At 42.6% G+C, this 21,639-nt stretch overlaps 1 protein-coding gene across 4 annotated transcripts in view; it reads left to right on the top strand.

Moving 5' to 3' along the window:
* The window catches only part of LOC118710225 (zinc finger protein 850-like), a 133,698-nt gene extending 112,059 nt beyond the window's left edge, over positions 1-21,639 (top strand). For 3 of the 4 annotated variants that reach the window (XM_045575940.1, XM_045575941.1, XM_045575942.1), the window contains exons 2-4: positions 756-882; positions 6,233-7,424; positions 20,360-21,639. In XM_045575940.1, coding sequence (XP_045431896.1) covers positions 756-882; positions 6,233-7,424; positions 20,360-21,311 — 2,271 coding nt within the window. In that variant the 3' untranslated portion in view covers positions 21,312-21,639. The remainder of the gene's footprint in view (positions 1-755; positions 883-6,232; positions 7,425-20,359) is intronic. The other variant, XM_045575939.1, reaches the window with a different exon arrangement.

Raw genomic sequence — 21,639 nt, 5'->3', positions numbered from 1 at the left:
TGAGGATCGGCGGGCAGATCAGAGGCTGCAGTGAGGCCGTCACAGCCTCATTGGGGCTTTCCCGGATGTGGGGTCCCTCAGGGGCCTGGGGTGGTCCTGCGTCAGGCTGTGGTACCAGCACTCTCCGATACATATGCCAAGTTCATGGTTGATCTAGTGGGATGGAGAAGGAAGAGGCAGAGCTGAGGGAGTGAACTTGGGGTCTGAAGATGTGAAGGAGGAGGACCTTACACAGCGGTGTGCACATCTAGAGAAAGAGGCAGTGGGAGCTGATGGTGCTGGGGAACTGGCCTGGAGACTTAAGGGTGAAGCATCAGCCCTGGTTTGGCTTTGTCTGGAGGCATGATCTGGGAGACTGCAGTGGTATTGCTTGGTAGGAAGGCTGGGGCCCTGCATGGCCCAGAGCTTAGATGCATGCCCTCCCAGGGCCCTAACCACCCTTTGTTGCCGAGGTCAGTAACAGTGCATAATGGGACTGTGATGAGAGATCATCCTGCACTGGCATTAGGGCCTGGTGTCCACACTAAACTGGGGAGCCCTGGAGGGGGTTGAGGGCAGGGAAGATGTGTAAGGAGTAGGGTTGTGCATTCTCAGAAAGGCAGGTCTGATTTCAATAGTTTCCATTCTGGGAGTTTGAAATGACTGCGGAGTAAGTGGATGCTACACAGATACACTCCCAGGACCAAATTGGAATTACAACTATAATAATAATAATAATAATAATCCTGAATAATCAATTGTCTCCATTCTGACAGGTTGGCGTGACCTTTGAGGACATTGCCCTGTACTTCTCCAAGGAGGAATGGAGCCTCCTGGATGAGGGTCAGAGACAGCTGTACCTGAATGTGATGCTGGAGAACTTTGAACTTGTATCCTCCCTGGGTAAGACCCTCACTATCACCAGTGACCTGGACTTGGCTTTACACATCCTCATGCCCCTTTACCCTGGATGTGCTCTGTCCTCACTACTTGGCTTTCAGTTTTATGGGCCCTGCTGTTCTTGGTAGGACTGGTTTGTTTGCTCTGCCCTTTAATTTTCTGTAATCACAACACCTCCTGTACTGAACTCCTAGGGAAGGATTTGTGGTTGTTATTGTGGCAGGGAGCCTAATGGATTCCTCCCTGATTAGTGAGGAAAAGCATTCTTTATATTCCTGTTGGTCATTGGTACATGTTTTTGGAAAAATTGCCTCTACGTCTTTAGGCTGTTTTTTAGAAATATATTTTTATTGATTTCAGAGAGGAAAGGAGAAGGAGAGAGATAGAAAAACATCAATGATGAGAGAGAATTATTACAGGCTGTCTCCTGCGCGCCCCCTACTGGAGCACACAACCCAGGCCTGTGTCCTACCCTGGAATTGAATCCTGACCTCCTTCATGGTTCATAGGTTGATGCTCAATCACTGAGACACATCTTGCTGGTCTAGTCAGTTTTTGTTTTCTTTCAGGTTTGTTTTTTTTTTTTTTTTAATGATTTTAAATTTAATAATGTTACATGAAACATTAAGATTTCAAGGAAAATTGTCTTTTTAAAAAATATATTTTATTGATTTTTCACAGAGAGGAAGAGAGAGGGATAGAGAGTTAGAAACATTAACTAGAGAGAAACATCGATCAGCTGCCTCCTGCACACACCCCCATTGGGGATGTGCCTGCAACCAAGGTACATGCCCTTAATGGAAATCGAACCTGGGACCTTTCAGTCTGAAGGCCAATGCTCTATCCACTGAGCCAAAATGGTTGGGGCTGTTCATCAATTTATATTGTTCATTATATTCCACAACTGAGTGAGATCATATGACATTTCTTTCTCTGACTACCTTATTTCGCTTAGCATGATGCTTTTAAAGTCTGTTTTGTCGGATATGAGTATTGCTACTCCAGCTTTTTTTTGTTTTCCATTTGCATGGTAACTGTTTTTCAATACCTTCACTTTCATTCTGTGTGTGTCTTTTGTTTTGAGGTGGGTCTCTCGTAAATAACATACAGTTGGATCATGTTTGTTTGTTTTTTAATTTTTAAAAAATATATATTTTATTGATTTTTTTTACAGAGAGGAAGGGAGAGAGATAGAGAGCTAGAAACATCAATGAGATAGAAACATCGACCAGCTGCCTCCTGCACACCCCCTACCGGGGATATGCCCGCAACCAACGTACATGCCCTTGACCGGAATCGAACCCAGAACCTTTCAGTCCGCAGACCAACGCTCCACTGCTGAGCCAAACCGGTTTCGGCTAGATCATGTTTTTGATGCATTCAGTTACCCTATACCTTTTGATTGGAGCATTAAACTATTTAGGGTTATTATTATTATTATTATTATTAGTTAATATATTTTATTGATTTTTCACGGAGAGGTCTGGAGAGGGATAGAGAGCTAGAAACATCGATGAGGGAGAAACATCCATCAACTGCCTGGGATGTGCCCACAACTGAGGTACATGCCCTTGACTGGAATCGAACCTGGGCCCCTTTAGTTTGTAGACCGACACTCTAACTACTGAGCCAAACTGGGCAGGGCTAGAGTTATTATTGAGAGATACTTATTTACAGCCATTTTAATTTTGTATGTCTAGGTTTCTTTCTCTGATTCTTCTCAGCAATCCCTTTAACATTTCTTGTGATGCTGGCTTGATGGTGATGAAGTCCTTGAGCCTTTTTATGTCTGGGAAACTCTTTATTTGACCATCTATTTTCAATGATAACATTGCTAAATATAGTAATCTTGGTCTCAAATCCTTCTTTCCATTACCTTGAGTATTTCATGCCATTTCCTTTTTGCCTGTAGAGTTTTTGATGTGATATCATGTGTGTCAGCCTTATGGGAACTCCTTCATAGCTAACAGTTTTCTTTTCTCTTGCTGCCTTTAAGACTCTCTCTTTGTCTTTAATATTTCTAGCTTATTTTTTAAAAATATATTGATTTTTTCCAGAGAGGACAGGAGAGAGTTAGAAACATCTATGAGAGAGAAACATCAATAAGCTGCCTCCTACACACACCCTAGTGGGTATGTGCCCGCAACCAACATACATGCCTTTGACCAGAATCGAACCTGGGACCCTTCAGTCTCCATCCACTGAGCCACGACAGTTAGGCTCTAGTCTGTTTTTTATTCATATTTTTTTGGCTAATGTGTCTCTTGAATACCTCCTATATGTTATGTATTAATTTAAAATATATATACTTTATTGATTTTTTTTTACAAAGAGGAAGGGAGAGAGAGAGTTAGAAACATCAATGAGAAAGAAACATCAATCAACTGCCTCCTGCACACCCTCTAGTAGGTATGTGCCCGAAACCAAGGTACATGCGCTTGACCGGAATCGAACCTGGGACCCTTCAGTCTGCAGGCTGACGCTCTATCTACTGAGCCAAATCAGTTAGGGCTTCATATTAATTTTTTGTTACATATGGGTGCTCGGCTTTTTGCATGTGCATAATTGTGCTTTGCAGATGTTTTGGGGATTTTTTGTTTTGCTTTTAATTTATTGACTTCAGAGAAGAAAGGTGAGGGAAAGACCAATAGACAAAACAATAATGAGAGAAAATCATTGATTGGCTGCCTCCTGTGTTTCCTCTACTGGGGATGGAGCCAGCTACCCAGGCATGTGCTCTGACTAGGAATTGAACCTGGGACATCTTGGTCCATGAACCTGGGACCTCTTGGTCCATGGGATGACACTCAATTCACTAACCTTCCACAGCTGGGCAGTGTAGTATTTTGTTTTTTACAAATTCAATGTTTTTGGCTAACCTACATTCAGTAAGTTTAGTGTGGCCATCATTCTAGCAGGCTCAGATGATGTTTACTAGTGTCAAGATAAGAAATATTCAAACCTGAAAAAAATTTTTGTGAGTATATTTGTTCCAAACTTTCAACAGTTGTTAGGAAGCAAAATCTCAAGGCATTGATATAATGCTCCAGAGAATGGCAGTTTTGCACCTTATTTAATACATTACAATCACAAGAGCAGACATAGGTGGGTTACATGAAATTCATTGGTGATAGATAAGGAGACAGATGAGAGCAAAGCTGGGCTACTTCTGGAATGAGATAAAAAGTAAAATGAGCCAAAACTCGTTTGGCTCAGTGGATAGAGCATCAGCCTGAGGACTGAAAGGTCCCAGGTTCAATTCCAGTCAAGATCATGTACCTCAGTTGCAGGCACATCCCCAGTGCGGGGTGTGCAGGAGGCAGCTGATCGATGTTTTTCCTCTCATCGATGTTTCTAACTATCCCTCTCCCTTCCTCTCTGTAAAAAAATCAATAAAATATATTTTTACAAAAAAGTAAAATGATAGGTGGGTACAAGATAGTCAATAATCATTATTAATATGATAAAAGTAGCAATGAGAATAATGGTCGTCTCTGCTATGGTGCATTTGTTGTGCCCTGAGGAATCCGGAAAAAGGGAAGTTACTCTGACATTCCAAAGTGATGTGATCATTGATGCAGAAGATGATAGACAGGCTCTGTTCAGGTAAAGATTGACTTTTGTTGGTGAATATTCTAGCTGAGGACATGTCTACCTGTCATTAGCTGCTTTTAGAAAGTTTTAATTTCAGACCATCCTTTGTTGTCATTTTAGGTGTCTGAATTTTCGTGAGGTTGTCACTCTTTACTGATAAAGTATTTTTCACACAGAGTAGTTGTGTTTTTATTAGCCTGCATGTAGCCTTATCCTGTCTTTATTATTTAATTGTAATGTCAAATATTTGTGTGAATTTCCTTCTATATCTGGATATTTGCTTTATTGAGGAGATCTGAACTGAATCCACAATATCTCTAAACAGTACGTTCATATGACTTGCAAGTATTTTCTCCCATCCTGTAGATTACCTTTTAATTTCATTTTGTTAATTGCTGTTGTGATGTGAAGATGCTTTTTCATTTGTTGTTGTTCAGACTGTTTAGTTTTCCCTCTGCCTAGAGGTTGGTGTCACTTCCAGAAAATCATATTTAAAGCTAATGTCCAAATCTTTTTCTCTGGGTTGTCGTGCAGTAGTTTTAAGTTTTATGAGTATCATTTAATTGTTTCATGCAGTTTGAGTTCATTTTTATCAGTGGTATCCAGTTTTGTTATTTTCCTGTGAATATGCACTTGTACCAGCACCATTCATTGAAAAAACTATCTTTTCTTTCTTGTGTGTATTCTGGTTTTTGTGAAAGGATACTTGAACGTATGTGCCTGAGATTATTTTGGTCTTGTCTGTCCTGTTTTATTGGTCTTTGTTTCTGTGTTTATTCCAGTAACACACTGTTTGCTTGCTTTGGCTTTGTAATAGTTTGAGGTCAGGAAGTTCGATGCCACCAGGTTTGTTCCTGCTCAAGTTTGCTTTTGCTATTCCAGGACTTTTGGTTCCATACATTTCCAAGGTTCTGTTTTTATTTCTTTGTTAAATACCATAGGCATTATCATCTGGATTGCATTTAACTGTAGATTGCTTTGGGTAATATAGATCTTATATGGGTATTACATTTCAGATCCTAAAGCATGAATGTCTCTCCATTGTTTGTGTTTTCTTCCATTTTTTCATCACTGTCTTGAGTTCAATGTATAGACCTTTCAACATTTTGGTAGAATTTATTCCCGAGTAGTTAATTGTTGATTCTATTCCAAACTTGACTACTTTATCTATTTCTCTATCAAAGATTTGATTGTTAATGTGTAGAAATGAACCTGATGTTTGTGTGTTGACGTTTATATTCTGTAACCTTTCCAAAATTATTTTTTCTTTTTATTTGTTAATTTTAGAGAAACGAAGTGAGACAGAAATATTAAAAAAAAAAAAAAAAAATAGAGAGGGAAACATTGATTTGATATTCCACCAATCTATGCATTCATTGGCTGTCCCTCGTGTATGTTCTGATGGGAGATCAAACCCACAATCTCAGAGTATTGGGACCACACTTTTACAGAACAAGCCACTGGGCCAGGGCTCTGAATTAGTTTTTAATTTCAGAAGCTTACACTGGGATCTTCACATTTTTCATTATGTAGAGTCACGTCATCTGCCAACATCTCTATATTACTTCCTGGTTCAGTGTCAGGGATAATATCTTTTTTTCTTTTCTTTAATGAAAGCTTCTAGCTAATTTGAACTATGCTCTTTTTGATTTTAAAAATTTTGAAATTTTATTTTTAGAAAAAGAGGGAGAGGGATAGTGAGAATCATGGAAGTGAGAACAAAACATTGATTTCCTGCCTCCTGTATGCTCCTTACCAGGGATGGAACCTATAAACCCAGCATTTGCCCTGTCCAAGAATGTAATCGGCAACCTTTTGGTGTATGGGATAACATCCAATCAACTCAGCCACAGTGGAGAAAAGCCGTATAAATGCAGTGAATGTGGAAAATCTTTTCCCAGGAGCACTGCCCTTCGAGGTCATCAGAGATTGCACACTGGCGAAAGGCCTTATGAGTGCCATGAATGTGGGAAATCTTTTACCTGGAGCAGTGACCTTCATCGTCATCAGAGAGTTCACACTGGAGAAAAGCCTTATCAATGCAGTGAATGTGGGAAATATTTTACCAGAACATCTAACCTTCATGAACATCTTCAGAGAATTCACACTAGAGAAAAGCCTTATAAATGCAGGGAATGTGAAAAGTGTTTTACCAGTATCAGTGAACTTCATTGTCACCAGAGAGTTCACACCAGAGAAAAGCCTTATAACTGCAGTGAATGTGGAAAATCTTTTCCCAGGGTCGCTGACCTTCGTCTTCATCACAGAATTCACACTGGAGAAAAGCCGTATAAGTGCAGTGAATGTGGGAAATCTTTAACCACCAGCACTGCTCTTCGAGGCCATCAGAGATTGCACACTGGAGAAAGGCCTTACGTGTGCAGTGAATGTGGGAAATCTTTTATAAGTAGCTCTGCCCTTTCTCGTCATCAACGAGCTCACATTGGAGAAAAGCCTTATAAATGCAGTGAATGTGGGAAATCTTTATCCACCAACAGTGCTCTTCAGATTCATCAGAGATTACACACTGGAGAAAGGCCTTATGTGTGCAGTGAATGTGGGAAATCTTTTTTCAGTAGGAATGTTCTTTATCGTCATCAGCGAGTTCATACTGGAGAAAAGCCTTATAAATGCAGTGAATGTGGGAAATCTTTTCACAGGGGCACCAACCTTCGTGTTCATCAGAGGGTTCATACTGGAGAAAAGCCTTATAAATGCAATGAATGTGGGAAATCTTTATCCACCAACACTGCCCTTCAGATTCATCAGAGAGTGCACACTGGAGAAAGGCCTTACATGTGCAGTGAATGTGGAAAATCTTTTATCAGTAGCACTGTTCTTTATCGTCATCAGCGAATTCACACTGGAGAAAAGCCTTATAAATGCAGTGAATGTGGGAAATCTTTATCCACCAACACTGCTCTTCAGATTCATCAGAGAGTTCACACTGGAGAAAAGCCTTACAAGTGTAGTGAATGTGGGGAATCTTTTACCAGGAGCTCTGCTCTTCGTTGTCATCAGAGATTGCACACTGGAGAAAAGCCTTATCAATGCAGTGAATGTGAGAAGTCTTTTAACACGACATCTAACCTTCATGAGCATCATCAGAGAATTCACACTAGAGAAAAACCTTATAAATGCAGCGATTGTGAAAAATCATTTAGCACTAGCACTGATCTTCACTGTCATCAGAGAGTTCATACTGGTGAAAAACCTTATAAGTGCTGTGAATGTGGGAAATCTTTTACCAGGAACACTTCCCTTCGATATCATCAGAGATTGCACACTGGAGAAAGGCCTTATGAGTGCAGTGAATGTGGGAAATCTTTTCCCAGGAGCCGTTACCTTCATCTTCATTACAGAATTCACTGGAGAAAAGCCTTATAAATGCAGTGAGTGTGGGAACTCTTTTATCCATAGCACTCTTCTTTCTGGTCATCAGCGAGTACACAATGGTGCAAACCATTATAAATGCTGTAAATGTGGGAAATATTTTACCACTAATGAATCTCATACAATTTAATGAATCTTATACATTTAAAAACCTACATGATATAAAATCCCCATAAGTGTTTTTATGGGGTGCTTTTTCTTTTTTTCTTTTATTTTAAAAATATATTTTATTGATTTTTTACGGAGAGGAAGAGAGAGGGATAGAGAGCCAGAAACATCCATGTGAGAGAATCATCGATCAGCCACCTCCTGCACACTCCTCACCGGGGATGTGCCCGTAACCAAGGTACATGCTCTTGACGGGAATCGAACCTGGGACCTTTCAGTCCGCAGGCCGATGCTCTATCCAACTGAGCCAAACCAGTTTCGGCTTTTTTTTTTTTTTTTTTTTTTTTTAATAATATATTTTATTGATTTTCTACAGAGAGGAGGAGAGAGGAATAGAGACTTAGAAACATCCATGAGAGAGAATCATCGATCAACTGCCTCTTGCACACCCCTACTGGTGATGTGCCCGCAACTACGGTACATGCCCTTGACCGGAATTGAACCTGGGACTTTTCAGTCCGCAGGCCAATGCTCTATCCATTGAGCTAAACCGGTTTGAGCTCTTTTTGTTTTTTTATGTTGGAATCATATGTAGCTATGTTTCACTTTTTTAAATACTTAGATATGTTTCCAGATCTATGTCACTGCATATTTCTGTTAAGGTATTTCATTTGTACCACCTATATGATCCTACTGACGTCATCAATCACCATCCTCTTGTGCCCAAGGAAGCTAACTCTGTTGTCTAATTTTTTGGACTGAATAATGTTAGCCCCACAAAACATAACATTGCAGAGGAACTGTCATTTTTAGAGACACACATTCCCTAGATGCCAATGATGTGTTTATTTATTTATTTATTTATTTAATATATTTTGATTTTTTACAGAGAGGAAGAGAGGGATAGAAAGTTAGAAACATCGATGAGAGAGAATCATCGATCAGCTGCCTCTTGCACACCCCCTACTGGGGATGTGCCTGCAACAAGGTACATGCCCTTGACCGGAATTGAACCTGAGACCTTTCAGTCCACAGGCTGACGCTCTATCCACTGAGCCGAACCGGTTTCGGCCAATGATGTATTTATTGAGTGCTGAAGACATTAATGCCAATTTTATGTCTCTCTGGTTTGTGAAATAATGCTTTTCCTAAGTCTTTGTCTTAGGTGTTCTATTTACTGTATTGGTTAGCTTATAAGGAGGTCTGAGCTCTCCAAACATGATGAGGCGAAAACTTTTCATGGGGCCTCAAACATTCTTTGACCTTGTCTGAACAATGGGGTGTACAAATTAACTTAGCAGTTTTTGCCTCGTTTTCATGGCTGCCCATATTTTCCTAATAAATACTGTGGATTGTGGACTCTCTTTTCCTCATTTGAAGATGGAAGCTTTGAGTCAGATCACTGCAAAGATGGGATAGCTGTGACAACCTCAAGAATATCTTCGAGCTGCGTCAGTATTTTTCTTGTTTTTAAGGGATGCCAATATATTTGAAGACTGTCTCTTTCCATGTCTTACAGATGGCCATATGCCCTAATGCCTTCAATTCCATGGGTAACGGTCACTGGTTGGAGGACCATTGCAATTAGGGGAAACCTTTTCACTATATAAACACTTGTCTAATGTGTTTTGGAGGGGCTGTCGCCCGTTAGATGAAATGTCCCTCATCCAAATGTGCATCCAGAAATGTTTCTGAGCAAAGGTGTACAGGAGCATTGTTTTCACAGAATTGAGGATTTGAGGCATGCTTAACTTCTGTGGACACAATCATTGTCATTGATTATCACCAAGAGGCTTTGTTGATTTCTGAAGCCTCTCATATGTTTATCTCAGAGTCGGTGCGCTGGCAGAAAAACAAAGACGAAGGCAAAGGGTGTCTGTAGTTCATGGATGTGGCTTTTGTGATTTGGCCAGCATTCTTGTTGGTTTGGTGAAAGTTCTTCATTATTTGTTACATTTTCTGTCACTAAGGCAAGACAGTTGCCCAGAGATCATAAGAATGTGTATTCCATATAGATTTGCCAAACCTACTTTTCCAGATAGTGGAATATACACACTTTTTAATTTGGAAACATTTTTGAAACCCATAATGAGTAAAATACATGTGTATTTGTAAATGTTGATGTGTGCTTGAAATTGAAACTATTATTATACTGATAATACTGATTATGTCTATCACTGTACATTTGCTTCATGACGTTTTTAAGTTTATCAGCTTTCCAAGTAACCATTGTTTTACATCCTATTTTAACAGATGACTTTGCATTTTTAAAATATTTTTCTTCTCTAACTTATATTTCATAAATGCTTGGAGACTTAGTAAAGACATATTTGTAACCCATCTCTCTCTCTTTTTTTTTTTAATATATTTTATTGATTTTCTTACAGAGAGGAAGGGAGAGGGATAGAGAGCTAGAAACATCGATGAGAGAGAAACATCGATCAGCTGCCTCCTGCACACCTCCTACAGGGGATGTGCCTGCAACCAATGTACATGCCCTTGACTGGAATTGAATCTGGGACCTTTAAGTCAGCAGGCTGACGCTCTATCCACTGAGCCAAACCAGTTTTGGCTGTAACCCATCTCTTTTTGATAAATATTCTTACCTTTGATTATATCACCAATAGTTTATCCATTTTTATTTTATTTTTTTTTGCTCAAAAAATTTTTAAATTAAATTATTATCTGTGTACATATTATAACATTGCAGTTTATCCATTTTTTAAAATATTTGGTTATTTATAAGAAAGCTGGTACAAACATCCTATATAATAAAGAGTTTATATGCTCATTAGACTGAACAGCAGAATGACTATCTGCATGACTTTCCATACAAAGCCAAGGTTGCAAGGGGCTGTGAGGGACAAGCCCCTTTCACAAATTTCATACATTGGAACTCTAGTTGTTGTATAATTCTTTATATGGATACTAGAGGCCCAGTGAATGAAAATTCATGGACTAGAGCACATGTGTCAAACACAAGGCCCGCGGGCCAAATCCGTCCCGCCAGGCCTTGCAATGTGGCCCGCAGGCGCTGTCATCACTGCACTCTGCTGCGTTTCCATCACAATGACAGTTTATGACTGTTCAGTAAACCATTCGGTCCGCGAATTAGGCTGGATTTTAGATTTTGGCCCCTTCTCTGATTGAGTTCGACACCCCTAGACTAGAGGGATGTGCCTCAGCCCGACTTGCCTCCTCTCACGGTCCGGAGCCCTCAGGGGCAGGAGGTGACCCACCATGAGGGCAAGGCGACACCACATCACACCTCTGCTGCTGCCACTGCCGCCAGTGCAAGCCTCCGCTGGCCCTGGTTACCTGATCCTCAGCCTGACCCTGGGAGGCTAAGGGACTTAGGGGACTGGGCACCACCCTCATGTGGCTATGGGTGAAGCCAAATTTGAGGGCATGGCAGTAAATTAGCATATTTTCTTATTGGCTGTGGGTGCTGCCCTCTTTGAAGGCGGCAGTCAATTACCATATTCCCTCCTTATTGACTATGAGCACCGCTATCTTTGAAGGTGAGTCAGTTTTCTATGGCATGAGAATCTATTACCATATTCCCTCTTTATTTGATAGCATAAGTTTCTTTTTTTTAAAAAATACATATTTTACTGATTTTTTACAGAGAGGAGAGGAGAGGGAAAAAGAGTTAGAAACATTGATGAGAGAGAAACATCAGTCAGCTGCCTCCTGCATACCCCCTACTGTGGTTGTGCCTGCATCCAGGGTAAATGTCCTTTACCTGAATTGAACTTGGGACCCTTGAGTCTGCAGATGGACTCTATCCACAGAATTAAGCTGGTTATGGCTAATAAGCTTCATTTAACTTTGTCAAAAATTTCATACATAATCTAGGTCCTTGTGGATTTGAATGTTTAAATTTGCAAAGATTAGCATTTTGTTATCTAAAATAAATCTACCATCATAGATGATATGGCTCATTTGCTTGGGTGTGATCCCATGCATTGAAGGTTTACTGGTTGGATTTTTGTGCTTCTGCCTGGATTATGGGCTAGCTCCCAGGAATCAGGTGTGCAGGAAGCCACCGGTCAATGTGGCACTCTTGCATTGTGTTTCTCTCCCTCTCCCTTTTTCTCTTCCAAAAAACAATAAAATTTGCTATCTGGTATGGCTCAGTTATTGAGTTTCAACCTATGAACCAGGAAATCATGGTTTGATTCCCAGTCAGGGCACATGCCAGTGTCCTGGGCTAGATCCAGTGTGGGTCATGCAGGAGGCAACTAGTCAATGATTCTCATTCATCATTGATGTTTCTCTCTCTCCCAAACCAGAAACTCCAGGCTCTCTCTGCATTTCCCAGGCAAGGCATTTGCCAATGCATACCAAGCACCTTTGTTTTTGGGTGCATTTTATTCCTTATTTATTTTAATATATTTTATTGATTTTTCACAGAAAGGAAGGGAGAGGGATAGAGAGCCAGAAACGTTGATGATGATAGAGAAACATCGACCAGCTGCCTCCCGCACACCCCCTACTGAGGTTGTGCCTGCAACCAATGTACATGCTCTTGACCGGAATCGAATCCGGAACCCCTCAGTCCGCAGACCGACACTCTATACACTGAGCCAAACCGGTTTTGGCTTTGGGTGCATTTTAGTAAGAAATGGGACCTATAAGAAGCCACTGACTCTGCTGCAGGGAGACAGGTGCTGTGGGCATATGTTGTGCCCCACCTGGGAATCTCCAGCAGGCTCACTGAACTCCCTTGAGTCTCAGTTGGCTGAATGTGACATGCAGGTGATTGATGGCACTTACTCTGGCCTTCCAAGGTAAATAAAAGTAACAAACTGAGTACTTGTTGCTAGGATTTCAGTTAGATTTTTCAGTATTTTCTCTCTTCTCATAACAACCTGGGCAAGTGGAAACTCCTATCAGATTGCTGAAAATTTTCAGTATCAGGGAAATGAAGTCAGCTCCCCACGTTTACTCCACAGACAAGTGTCAGATTCAAGGGGCTGGATTTTAACCATTATTTTCTCCAGCGTCAGACACAATCTCTACCACTGATGTGCAACCCTCACTGGAGCAGGTAGAGTCTGAGGATCATGGTGGCTCAGCTGAAGATACTGTTTCCATTGCTGTAGTTAAGTTTTTCCTCCCATTCTCTTCACATCTCAGAGCATTTGGCCTCCCCGTTTTCAGGGCTACCCCATAATTTCTCAGCTGCAGTAGTTTCTCCAGGGGAAACTACTTTCACTATGAGCTGTAATTTGTCTGCCTCCCCTTTGATCCCAGCAGAATTTCATGCACAGTAGACGTCGGTAATTTGGCCTGGGCCTCTGCACCTGCGCCCCATGTTGGGTGTCATGCTGTGACTACATTCACTGTGAATTTCTTGTTTCAGCTTGACCCTTCAAAAAGTATACCTAGCCAGAACCAGTCTGGCTCAGTGGACAGAGCGTCAGCCTGCGGACTGACAGGTCCCAGGTTCGATTCCGGTCAAGGGCATGTACCTTGGTTGCGGGCACGTCCCCAGTGGAGGGTGTGCAGGAGGCAGCTGGTCGATGTTTCTCTCTCATCGATGTTTCTGACTTTCTGTCCCTCTCCCTTCCTCTCTGTAAAAAACCAATAAAATATATATTAAAAAAAACACACACAAAAAAACACACAAACATACCTATGAGCCAAACCAGTTTCAGCTCTTGCTTGTTTTTAATGTCCTTTCTGGCTGAAGTTAGTAACCCTCTTTCCCAGTAGATGGCACTGTGTATATACACTGTGGCAAATGCTTACCCGCTGTGGGTACAGATGGTGATAGGCTTTCCCTTTCCCCGTGGGAGGGCCTGGATTAGGGCCAGAAGCTCAGCTCGGCTCTCTGTGCTGAAGTCCCTCTGCTTAGGGACTGCGACCACATGGTGCGATTCAAGGTGACTCCTGCCACTCCTCCACACCCCGTACCAGATTCCATCGCTCACATAGCTGCTCCCGCATTTGGTGATGATAGCAGGATGTCCATGAGGTCTGGCCGAGCCGTGTGGAATGCATCTGTTACTGCTATGCAATCATAGAGGGGCTCGTCCAGATCACCATCATCTGGGAGTAGGTTTGCAGGGTTGTTGGTCAGCGTCTTATGGAACCGGATGCAGGGCTGGTCCAGGAAAAGAGCTGGGAACCAGGTAACCCTGGCATTCAACATCTGCCTTTCCAGAGCTCCTCGGAGGAGGGCCTCAGTAGCACATGGTGTCGTCAGGACTAACTCCTGTCCCAGAGTCAGTCTGTCCGCCTCCTTCACTATCAGTGCTGTGGCGGCCACTGCCCGGAGGCGTGCAGGCCATCCTGATACCCCTGGGTCTAATCTCTTAGAGGCTACCGGTCTCTGCCAGGGACCAAGAGTCTGGGTGAGAACCCCTTTGGCAAGGCCCCTTACCTTGCTAACATAGGGGTGAAAGGGCTTTGTGACATCCGGTAAGGCTAAGGCAGGTGCTGAGAGGAGAGCCTTCTTTAGTTCCTCAAAGTTCCATTGTTCCACCTCTGCCCCATCCAATGGCTTCTTCCCCCGCCTTCCCCCCTCCCCCACTGCTTGAGTGTAGAGGTTCAGCAAGCTCCGCAAACCCTGGTATCCACAGGGGGCAGTATCAAACCACCCATAGGAACTGTGGAACCTGCAACTTGGTTGTTGGTGCGGGGATGCTTAAGATGGCCTGCATTCGGCCAAAACCGGTTTGGCTCAATGGATAGAGCGTTCGTCTGCGGACTGGAAGGTCCCGGGTTCGATTCCGGTCAAGAGCATGTGCCTTGGTTGCCGGCACATCCCCAGTGGGAGCTGTGCATTTATTACAGAAAGAAGAAGGGAGAAGAAAGAGGGAGAGACAAACATCAATGATGAGAGAGAATCATGGATCCGCTGCCTCTTGCACGCCCCCTACTCGGGATCAAGCAAATTAGACACGTACCCTGAGGTAATTGAACCATGATCTCCCAGTTCTCTGGTCAACACTAAACCAGTGACATTGCCAGGCCAGATTATCTCCTTTCACCAACATGGACTCAAGTCTCTTCACCAGGAAAAGATGACAACTTCCTTTAGCCATTTTTAAGACGTGTCTCTCCTGAGGACGTGACATTTCATAGCCCTGCAGTGGCGATCTCCTTGTTTCCCACAGGAGTGATGTGGAAAAAACCCTGATCGCGTTCTTGGACTCTAGGACTACATTACCCAGAACACCCTGCGTGGAAGACCAACAGCTTAGCCAATCGAGGATGAGAAAAGGTGTTTCCAGGCGACGCTTAACTCCAAGGGGCGGGACTTCCGTCATCCACGCAAGGGACATTTTGGCTCTACCCAGAGGCAGTCTGCACTCTGTTTGGAGGCTCCGGACCACTGGGTCCCGGACGAGATGCCCCGACAGAGAAGGCGCGGGAGTCGCGGCACCCACAGCGCACGCGCGGGGGTGAAGCCCGTTGTCCGCACCCGGGTGACCCGCCCCGCGGCCCGGACAGGCCCCGCCCTTCCCGCGGCGGCCGCTGCCCCCGCCGCCACCCCGGGGCTCCGCGCTCACAGTCTGATGGCGGCGCCCGCCCTGAGGCGCGGGGCTGAGGTGAGTGCGCGTCCCCCGGGCCCCCCGCCTCCTCACCCCGCACCCCACAGCCCGGTGCGGGCCTGTCCCTCCTGCAGCTCCGTCCGCGGGGAGGACCGTGAGGAAGGCGGAGGGGAGGGAGGAGCGCGGTGGCTTCTGAGGACACAGCCAGTGCGGGGCGGAGAGCACAGGGGTGACCGGCCTCTGAGGTTCCCCTGAGAGTGTGGCTGTGAGGATTGGCGGGCAGATCAGCGGCTGCAGGGAGGCCGTCAGACTCATTCGGAGACCCTCAGAGAACCGGATTTGACTTGCATCCGGGCTGGACTATGGTACAAGCACTCTCGGATGCCATATAGTCCAAGTCCATGGCTGATCTCCTGGGATGGAGTAGGAAGGGGGCAGAGCTGAGGGAGTGAACTTGGGGTCTGAAAGAGGACATGACACAGTGGTGTGCACATCTAGAGAAAGAGCAAGTGGGAGCTGATGCTGCTGGGGACTGGTTTGGAGACAAGGTTGAAGCATAAGCTCTGGTTTGGCTTTGTCTTGGAGGCAGGATCAGGGAGACTGCAGTGGGATTGCTTGGTAGGAAGACTAGGGCCCTGCAGGCATCCCCAGAGCTTAAATGCATGCCCTCCCAGGGCCTGAACCCTCTGCTGTACCTGAGGGCAGTGACAGTGAGTAATGGGACTGTGATGAGAGAGCAACAAGCACAGGCATTAGGGCCTGGTGTCCACCCTAACCGGGTGCCCTAGAGGAGGTTGAGGGGTGGAAGGTGTGTAAGGAGTAGGAGTCAGGGTTCTCAGGGATACAGCTTTGGTTTCAATAGTTTCAATTCTGGGAGTTTACAAATGGCTGCTGAGTAAGTGGATGCTACCCAGACACACTCCCAGGAATTCAACTAAATTGTAATTCAACTAAAATACAAAATAATAATAATAATAATAATAATAATAATAATAATCCTGAATAATCTATTGTCTCCATTTTGACAGGTTGGCGTGACCTTTGAGGACATTGCCCTGTACTTCTCCAGGGAGGAATGGAGCCTCCTTGATGAGGGTCAGAGACAGCTGTACCTGAATGTGATGCTGGAGAACTTTGAACTTGTATCCTCCCTGAGTAAGACCCTCACTGTCACCAGTGACCTGGACTTCACTTTACACATCCTCATGACCCTTTACCCTGGATGTGCTCTGTCCTCACTGCTTGGCTTTCAGTTTTGTGGGCCCTTGCTGTTCTTGGGAGTTTGGTTTGTTTGCTCTACCCTTTTCTTATTTATTTATTTTAAAAAATATATATTTTATTGATTTTGTACAGAGAGGAAGGGAGAAAGATAGAGAGCTAGAAACATCGATGAGAGAAAGTCATCGATCAGCTGCCTCTTGCACACCCACTACTGGGGATATGCCCGCAACCAAGGTACATGCCCTTGACTGGAATCGAACCCGGATCCCTTTAGTCCATTGAGCCAAACTGGTTTCGGCAACTCTGCCCTTTTCTTTTTCTGCAATCATAATACCTCCTGTACTGAACTCCTAGGGAGGGATTTGTGGTTGTTATTGTTGCAGGGAGCCTAATGGATTCCTCCCTTAGTGAGGAAAGCATTCTTTATATTCCTGTTGGTCATTGGTACATATTTTTGGAAAAGTTGCCTCTACATCTTTAGCCTGTTTTTTAAAAATATATTTTTATTGATTTCATAGAGGAAGTGTGAGGGAGAGAGAGAAAGAAACATCAATGATGAGAGAGAATCATTGATAGGCTGCATACTGCAAGCCTGGCATGTTCCCTAACCCGAAATGGAATCCTGACCTCCTGGCTCATAGGTTAACACTCACTCACCAAGCCACCTCTGGCTGGGCTAGCAATTTTTTTTTATTTCACTTTTTAAAATTTTATTTCAAGAAAAATGATTTTAAATGTAATAATGTTACATGCAACATACTTTAATATTTCCAGAAAAATGATCTTAAATATAATAATGTTACATGAAATAAACATTAATATCTCAAGAAAAATGAACTTTTATTTATTTATTTATTTTTTAATATTTTATTGATTTTGTACAGAGAGGAAGGGAAGAGATAGAGTTAGAAACATCGATGAGAGAGAGTCACCGATCAGCTGCCTCTTACACACCCCCTACCGGTGATATGCCCGCAACCAAGGTACATGCCCTTGACCGGAATTGAACCCAGGACCTTTCAGTCCCCAAACCGACGCTCTATCCATTGAGCCAAACCGGTTTCGGCGAAAAATGAACTTTTATATAATAACTAGAGTCCCGATGCACAATGATTCGTGCAAGAATGGGTCTTCCTTCCCCTAGCTGCCAGCACCACCTTTGCTCTGGCCCAGAGCAGGCTTTCTGCCTTTGCTCTGTCCTGAAGCTGCCTTTCCGCCTTCCCAAGCTGCCCAGAGGCCCAGGGCATCCTATCCCACCCCTGGCCACTCTACTTCTGAATATGCAAATTAACCCCTTTTTTGGGGGGGGTTAATTTGCATACCCACTCCTGATTGGCTGGTGGGCATCATGAAGGAACAGTCAATTTGCATTTTATTCTTCTATTAGTGTAGAGATTAATGTTTTTAGAATAAAAGGATTTTAAATATAATAATATTACCAAAACTATATCACAAATTGTAAGAAATACTAAAAATCTAAAAAGAGCATGATTACTTCTATTATATTCTGTAATATTTTCCCCCCTCTGGTTCTATTTTTTTATTTTTTATTTTTATTTATTTATTTTAATATATAAATATTTTATTGGTTTTTTACAGAGAGGAAGGGAGAGAGATAAAGATAGGATGTGAACATTGACCAGCTGCCTCTTGCACGCCCCCTATTGGGGACGTGCCTGCAACCAACGTACATGCCCTTGACCAGAATGGAACCCGGGACCTTTCAGTCCGCAGGCCAATGCTTTATCCACTGGCCAAACCAGTTTCTGCTGGCTCTATTTTTATTCATCAGTTTATATTGTTCATTATATTCCACACCTGAGTGAGATCATATGACATTTATTTTTCTCCAACTAGCTTATTTCGCTTAGCATGATGCTTTTAAAGTCTTTTGTCAGATATGAGTATTGCTACTCTAGGTTTCTTTTTGTTTTCCATTTGCATGGAAACTTTTTCAATCCCTTCACTTTCATCCTGTGTATGTCTTTTTTTTTTTTGAGGTGGGTCTCTTGTAGACAGCATATTGTTGGGTTTATGTTTTTGTAGCCATTCAGTTACCCTACAGCTTTTGATTGGAGCATTAAATAATTATTGAGTTATTATTGAGAGATACTTATTTATAGTAATTTTTAATTGGCTAGGTTTTTTCCTCTATTTCTTCTTCGGAGCAATCCCTTTAGCATTTCTTCTAATGCTGGCTTGGTGGTGATGAAGTCCTTGAGCCTATTTTTGTCTTTGAAGCTCTTTATTTGACCATCTATTTTGAATGATAGCCTTTCTGGATATAGTAATCTTCGTCTCAGATCCTTGTTTTCCATTATTTTGAGTACCTCATGCCATTGCCTTCTGGCCTGTAGTGTTTCTGATGTGAAATCAGGTGTCAGCCTTCTGGGAACTCCTTTGTAGGTAACTGTTCTGTTCTGTTGGTCTTTGTTTCTGTGTTTATTTCAGTATCGCACTGTTTGGTTGCTTTGGCTTTATATGGACTGAAGACAGGAAGTTTGATGCCACCAGGTTAGTTCTTTGTCAAGTTTGCTTTTGCTATTGCAGGTCTTTGGGCTCCACACATTTAAAGATTCTGTTTTTATTTCTTTGTTAAATTCCATTGGAATTATTGTTGGGATTGCTTTTAATCTGTAGATTACTTTGGGTAGTATAGACATTTTAAGGGTATTAAATTTCAAATCCTAAAGTAAAGATGTCTTTCCATTTATTTGTGGTTTCTTCCATTTTTTCATCACTGTCTTGAGTTCAATGTATAGACCTTTCACTATTTTGGTGGAATTTACTCCCGAGTACATTGTTGATTCTGTTACAAACTTGACTACTTTATTCATTTCTCTATCAAAAATTTATTGTTAACGTGTAGAAATGACACTGATGTTTATGTGTTAGCGTTCATATCCTATAAACTTTTGAAAATTTTTATTTGTTAATTTTTGAGAAAGGAAGTGAGACAGAGACAGAAATAGAGAGGGAAACATTGATTTGCTATTCCATCAATCTCTGCATTTATTGGCTGTCCCCTGTATGTGTCCTGAAGGCAGATCAAACCCACAACCTCAGAGTACTGGAAGCACACTTTCACAGAGTGAGCCACTGGCCATGACTCTGAATTCATTTTTAATTTCAGAAGCTCATAGTGGGATCTTGACGTTTTTCTCCAGGTAGAGTCATGTCATCTGCCAACATCTGATATGATACCTTGTGGTTCATATAGTCAGGGGTAATACATTTTTTTTTTTTTAACAAAAGCTCCTTGCTAATTTGAACTGTGCTCTTTTTGGTTTTTAATAATTTGAAACTGATTTTTATAAAAATAGGAAGAGGGATAGTGAGAAAATATAATGAGAGCAAAATATTGATTGCCTGCCTCCTATATGCCTCCTCCCAGGGATAGAACCTGCAAACCCAGCATTTGCCCTGCCTAAGAATGTAATCGGCATCTTCTTGGTGCATGGGATATCACCCAATCAACTCAGCCACACTGGAGAAAAGCCTTATAAAAGGAGTGAATGTGAGAAGTCTTTTACCAGGAGCGCTGACCTTTGTGATCATCAAGGAGTTCGCACTAGAGAAAGGCCTTATGAGTGCAGTGAATGTGGGAAATCTTTTCCCGGGAGCATTGACCGTCTTCTTCATCAGAGAGTTCAGACTGTAGAAAAGCCTTATAAATGCAGTGAATGTGGGAAATCTTTTACCAGGAGCACTGCCCTTCGAGTTCATCAGAGAATGCACACTGGAGAAAGGCCTTATGAGTGCCATGAATGTGGGAAATCTTTTGCCTGGAGCAGTACCCTTCGTTGTCATCAAAGAATTCACACAGGAGAAAAGCCTTATCAATGCACTGAATGTGGAAAATATTTTACCACAACAGGTCACCTTCATCAGCATCATCAGAGAATTCACACTGGAGAAAAGCCTTATAAATGCAGTGAATGTGAAAAATCTTTCCCCACTAGCGATGACCTTCATTGCCACCAGAGGGTTCACACCGGGAAAAAGCCTTATAAATGCAGTGAATGTGGGAAATCTTTTACCAGGAGCACTGCCCTTCGAGATCATCAAAGATTACACACTGGAGAAAGGCCTTATGAGTGCAGTGAATGTGGGAAATCTTTTCCCAGGAGTGCTGATCTTCGTCTTCATAACAGAATTCACACTGGAGAAAAACCTTATAAATGCAGGGAATGTGGGAAATCTTTTATTTATAGCACTCTTCTTTCTCGTCATCAGCGTGTTCACACTGGAGCAAACTCTTATAAATGCAGTGAATGTGGGAAAACTTTATCCACCAGCATTGCCCTTCAAGGTCATCAGAGATTGCACACTGGAGAAAGGCCTTATGTGTGCAGTGAATGTGGGAAATCTTTCACCACTCGCATTGCCCTTTACTGTCATCAGAAAATTCACACTAGAGAAAAGTGTTATAAATGCAGTGAATGTGGAAGATCTTTTACCTGGAGCACTGCTCTTCATCGTCATCAGAGACTTCATACAGGAGAAAAGCCTTATAAATGCTGTGAATGTGGGAAATCATTTGCAAGGAACTATAGTCTCCAGTATCATCACCGAATTCACACTGACGAAAGACATTATGAGTCCAATTAACATCAGATATCTCTCAGCCAAATTTCTAAATATGCTCTGCACATATGAGTTTACATGTGAAACTTAGATGTGTAGGAAATGTGTTTTTTTTAGTTATGGCTTAACAATAGTTTAAGAAAATTTGTGAAGTCTCATCTGTCTGAATTGAATCTCATACATTTAAATACCTACATTAGGTAAATCCCCCAGGTGACCTTCCTCTGCAGCCCTGATCGCCTGCAACTGCCCTCCTTTGTAGCCTTGGTCCCTCCCAACTGCCCTCTCCTGCCAGCCCTGTCACCCCTAACTGCCTTCCTCTGCTGGCCTGATTGCCCCCAACTGCCCTTCC

Source organism: Pipistrellus kuhlii, unplaced genomic scaffold (genome assembly GCF_014108245.1).
Source record: "Pipistrellus kuhlii isolate mPipKuh1 unplaced genomic scaffold, mPipKuh1.p scaffold_m20_p_71, whole genome shotgun sequence".
In the NCBI taxonomy this organism is placed as follows: domain Eukaryota; kingdom Metazoa; phylum Chordata; class Mammalia; order Chiroptera; family Vespertilionidae; genus Pipistrellus; species Pipistrellus kuhlii.
The sequence above is the reverse complement of the archived record's forward strand: the minus strand, read 5'-3'. Positions and strand labels throughout refer to the sequence as shown.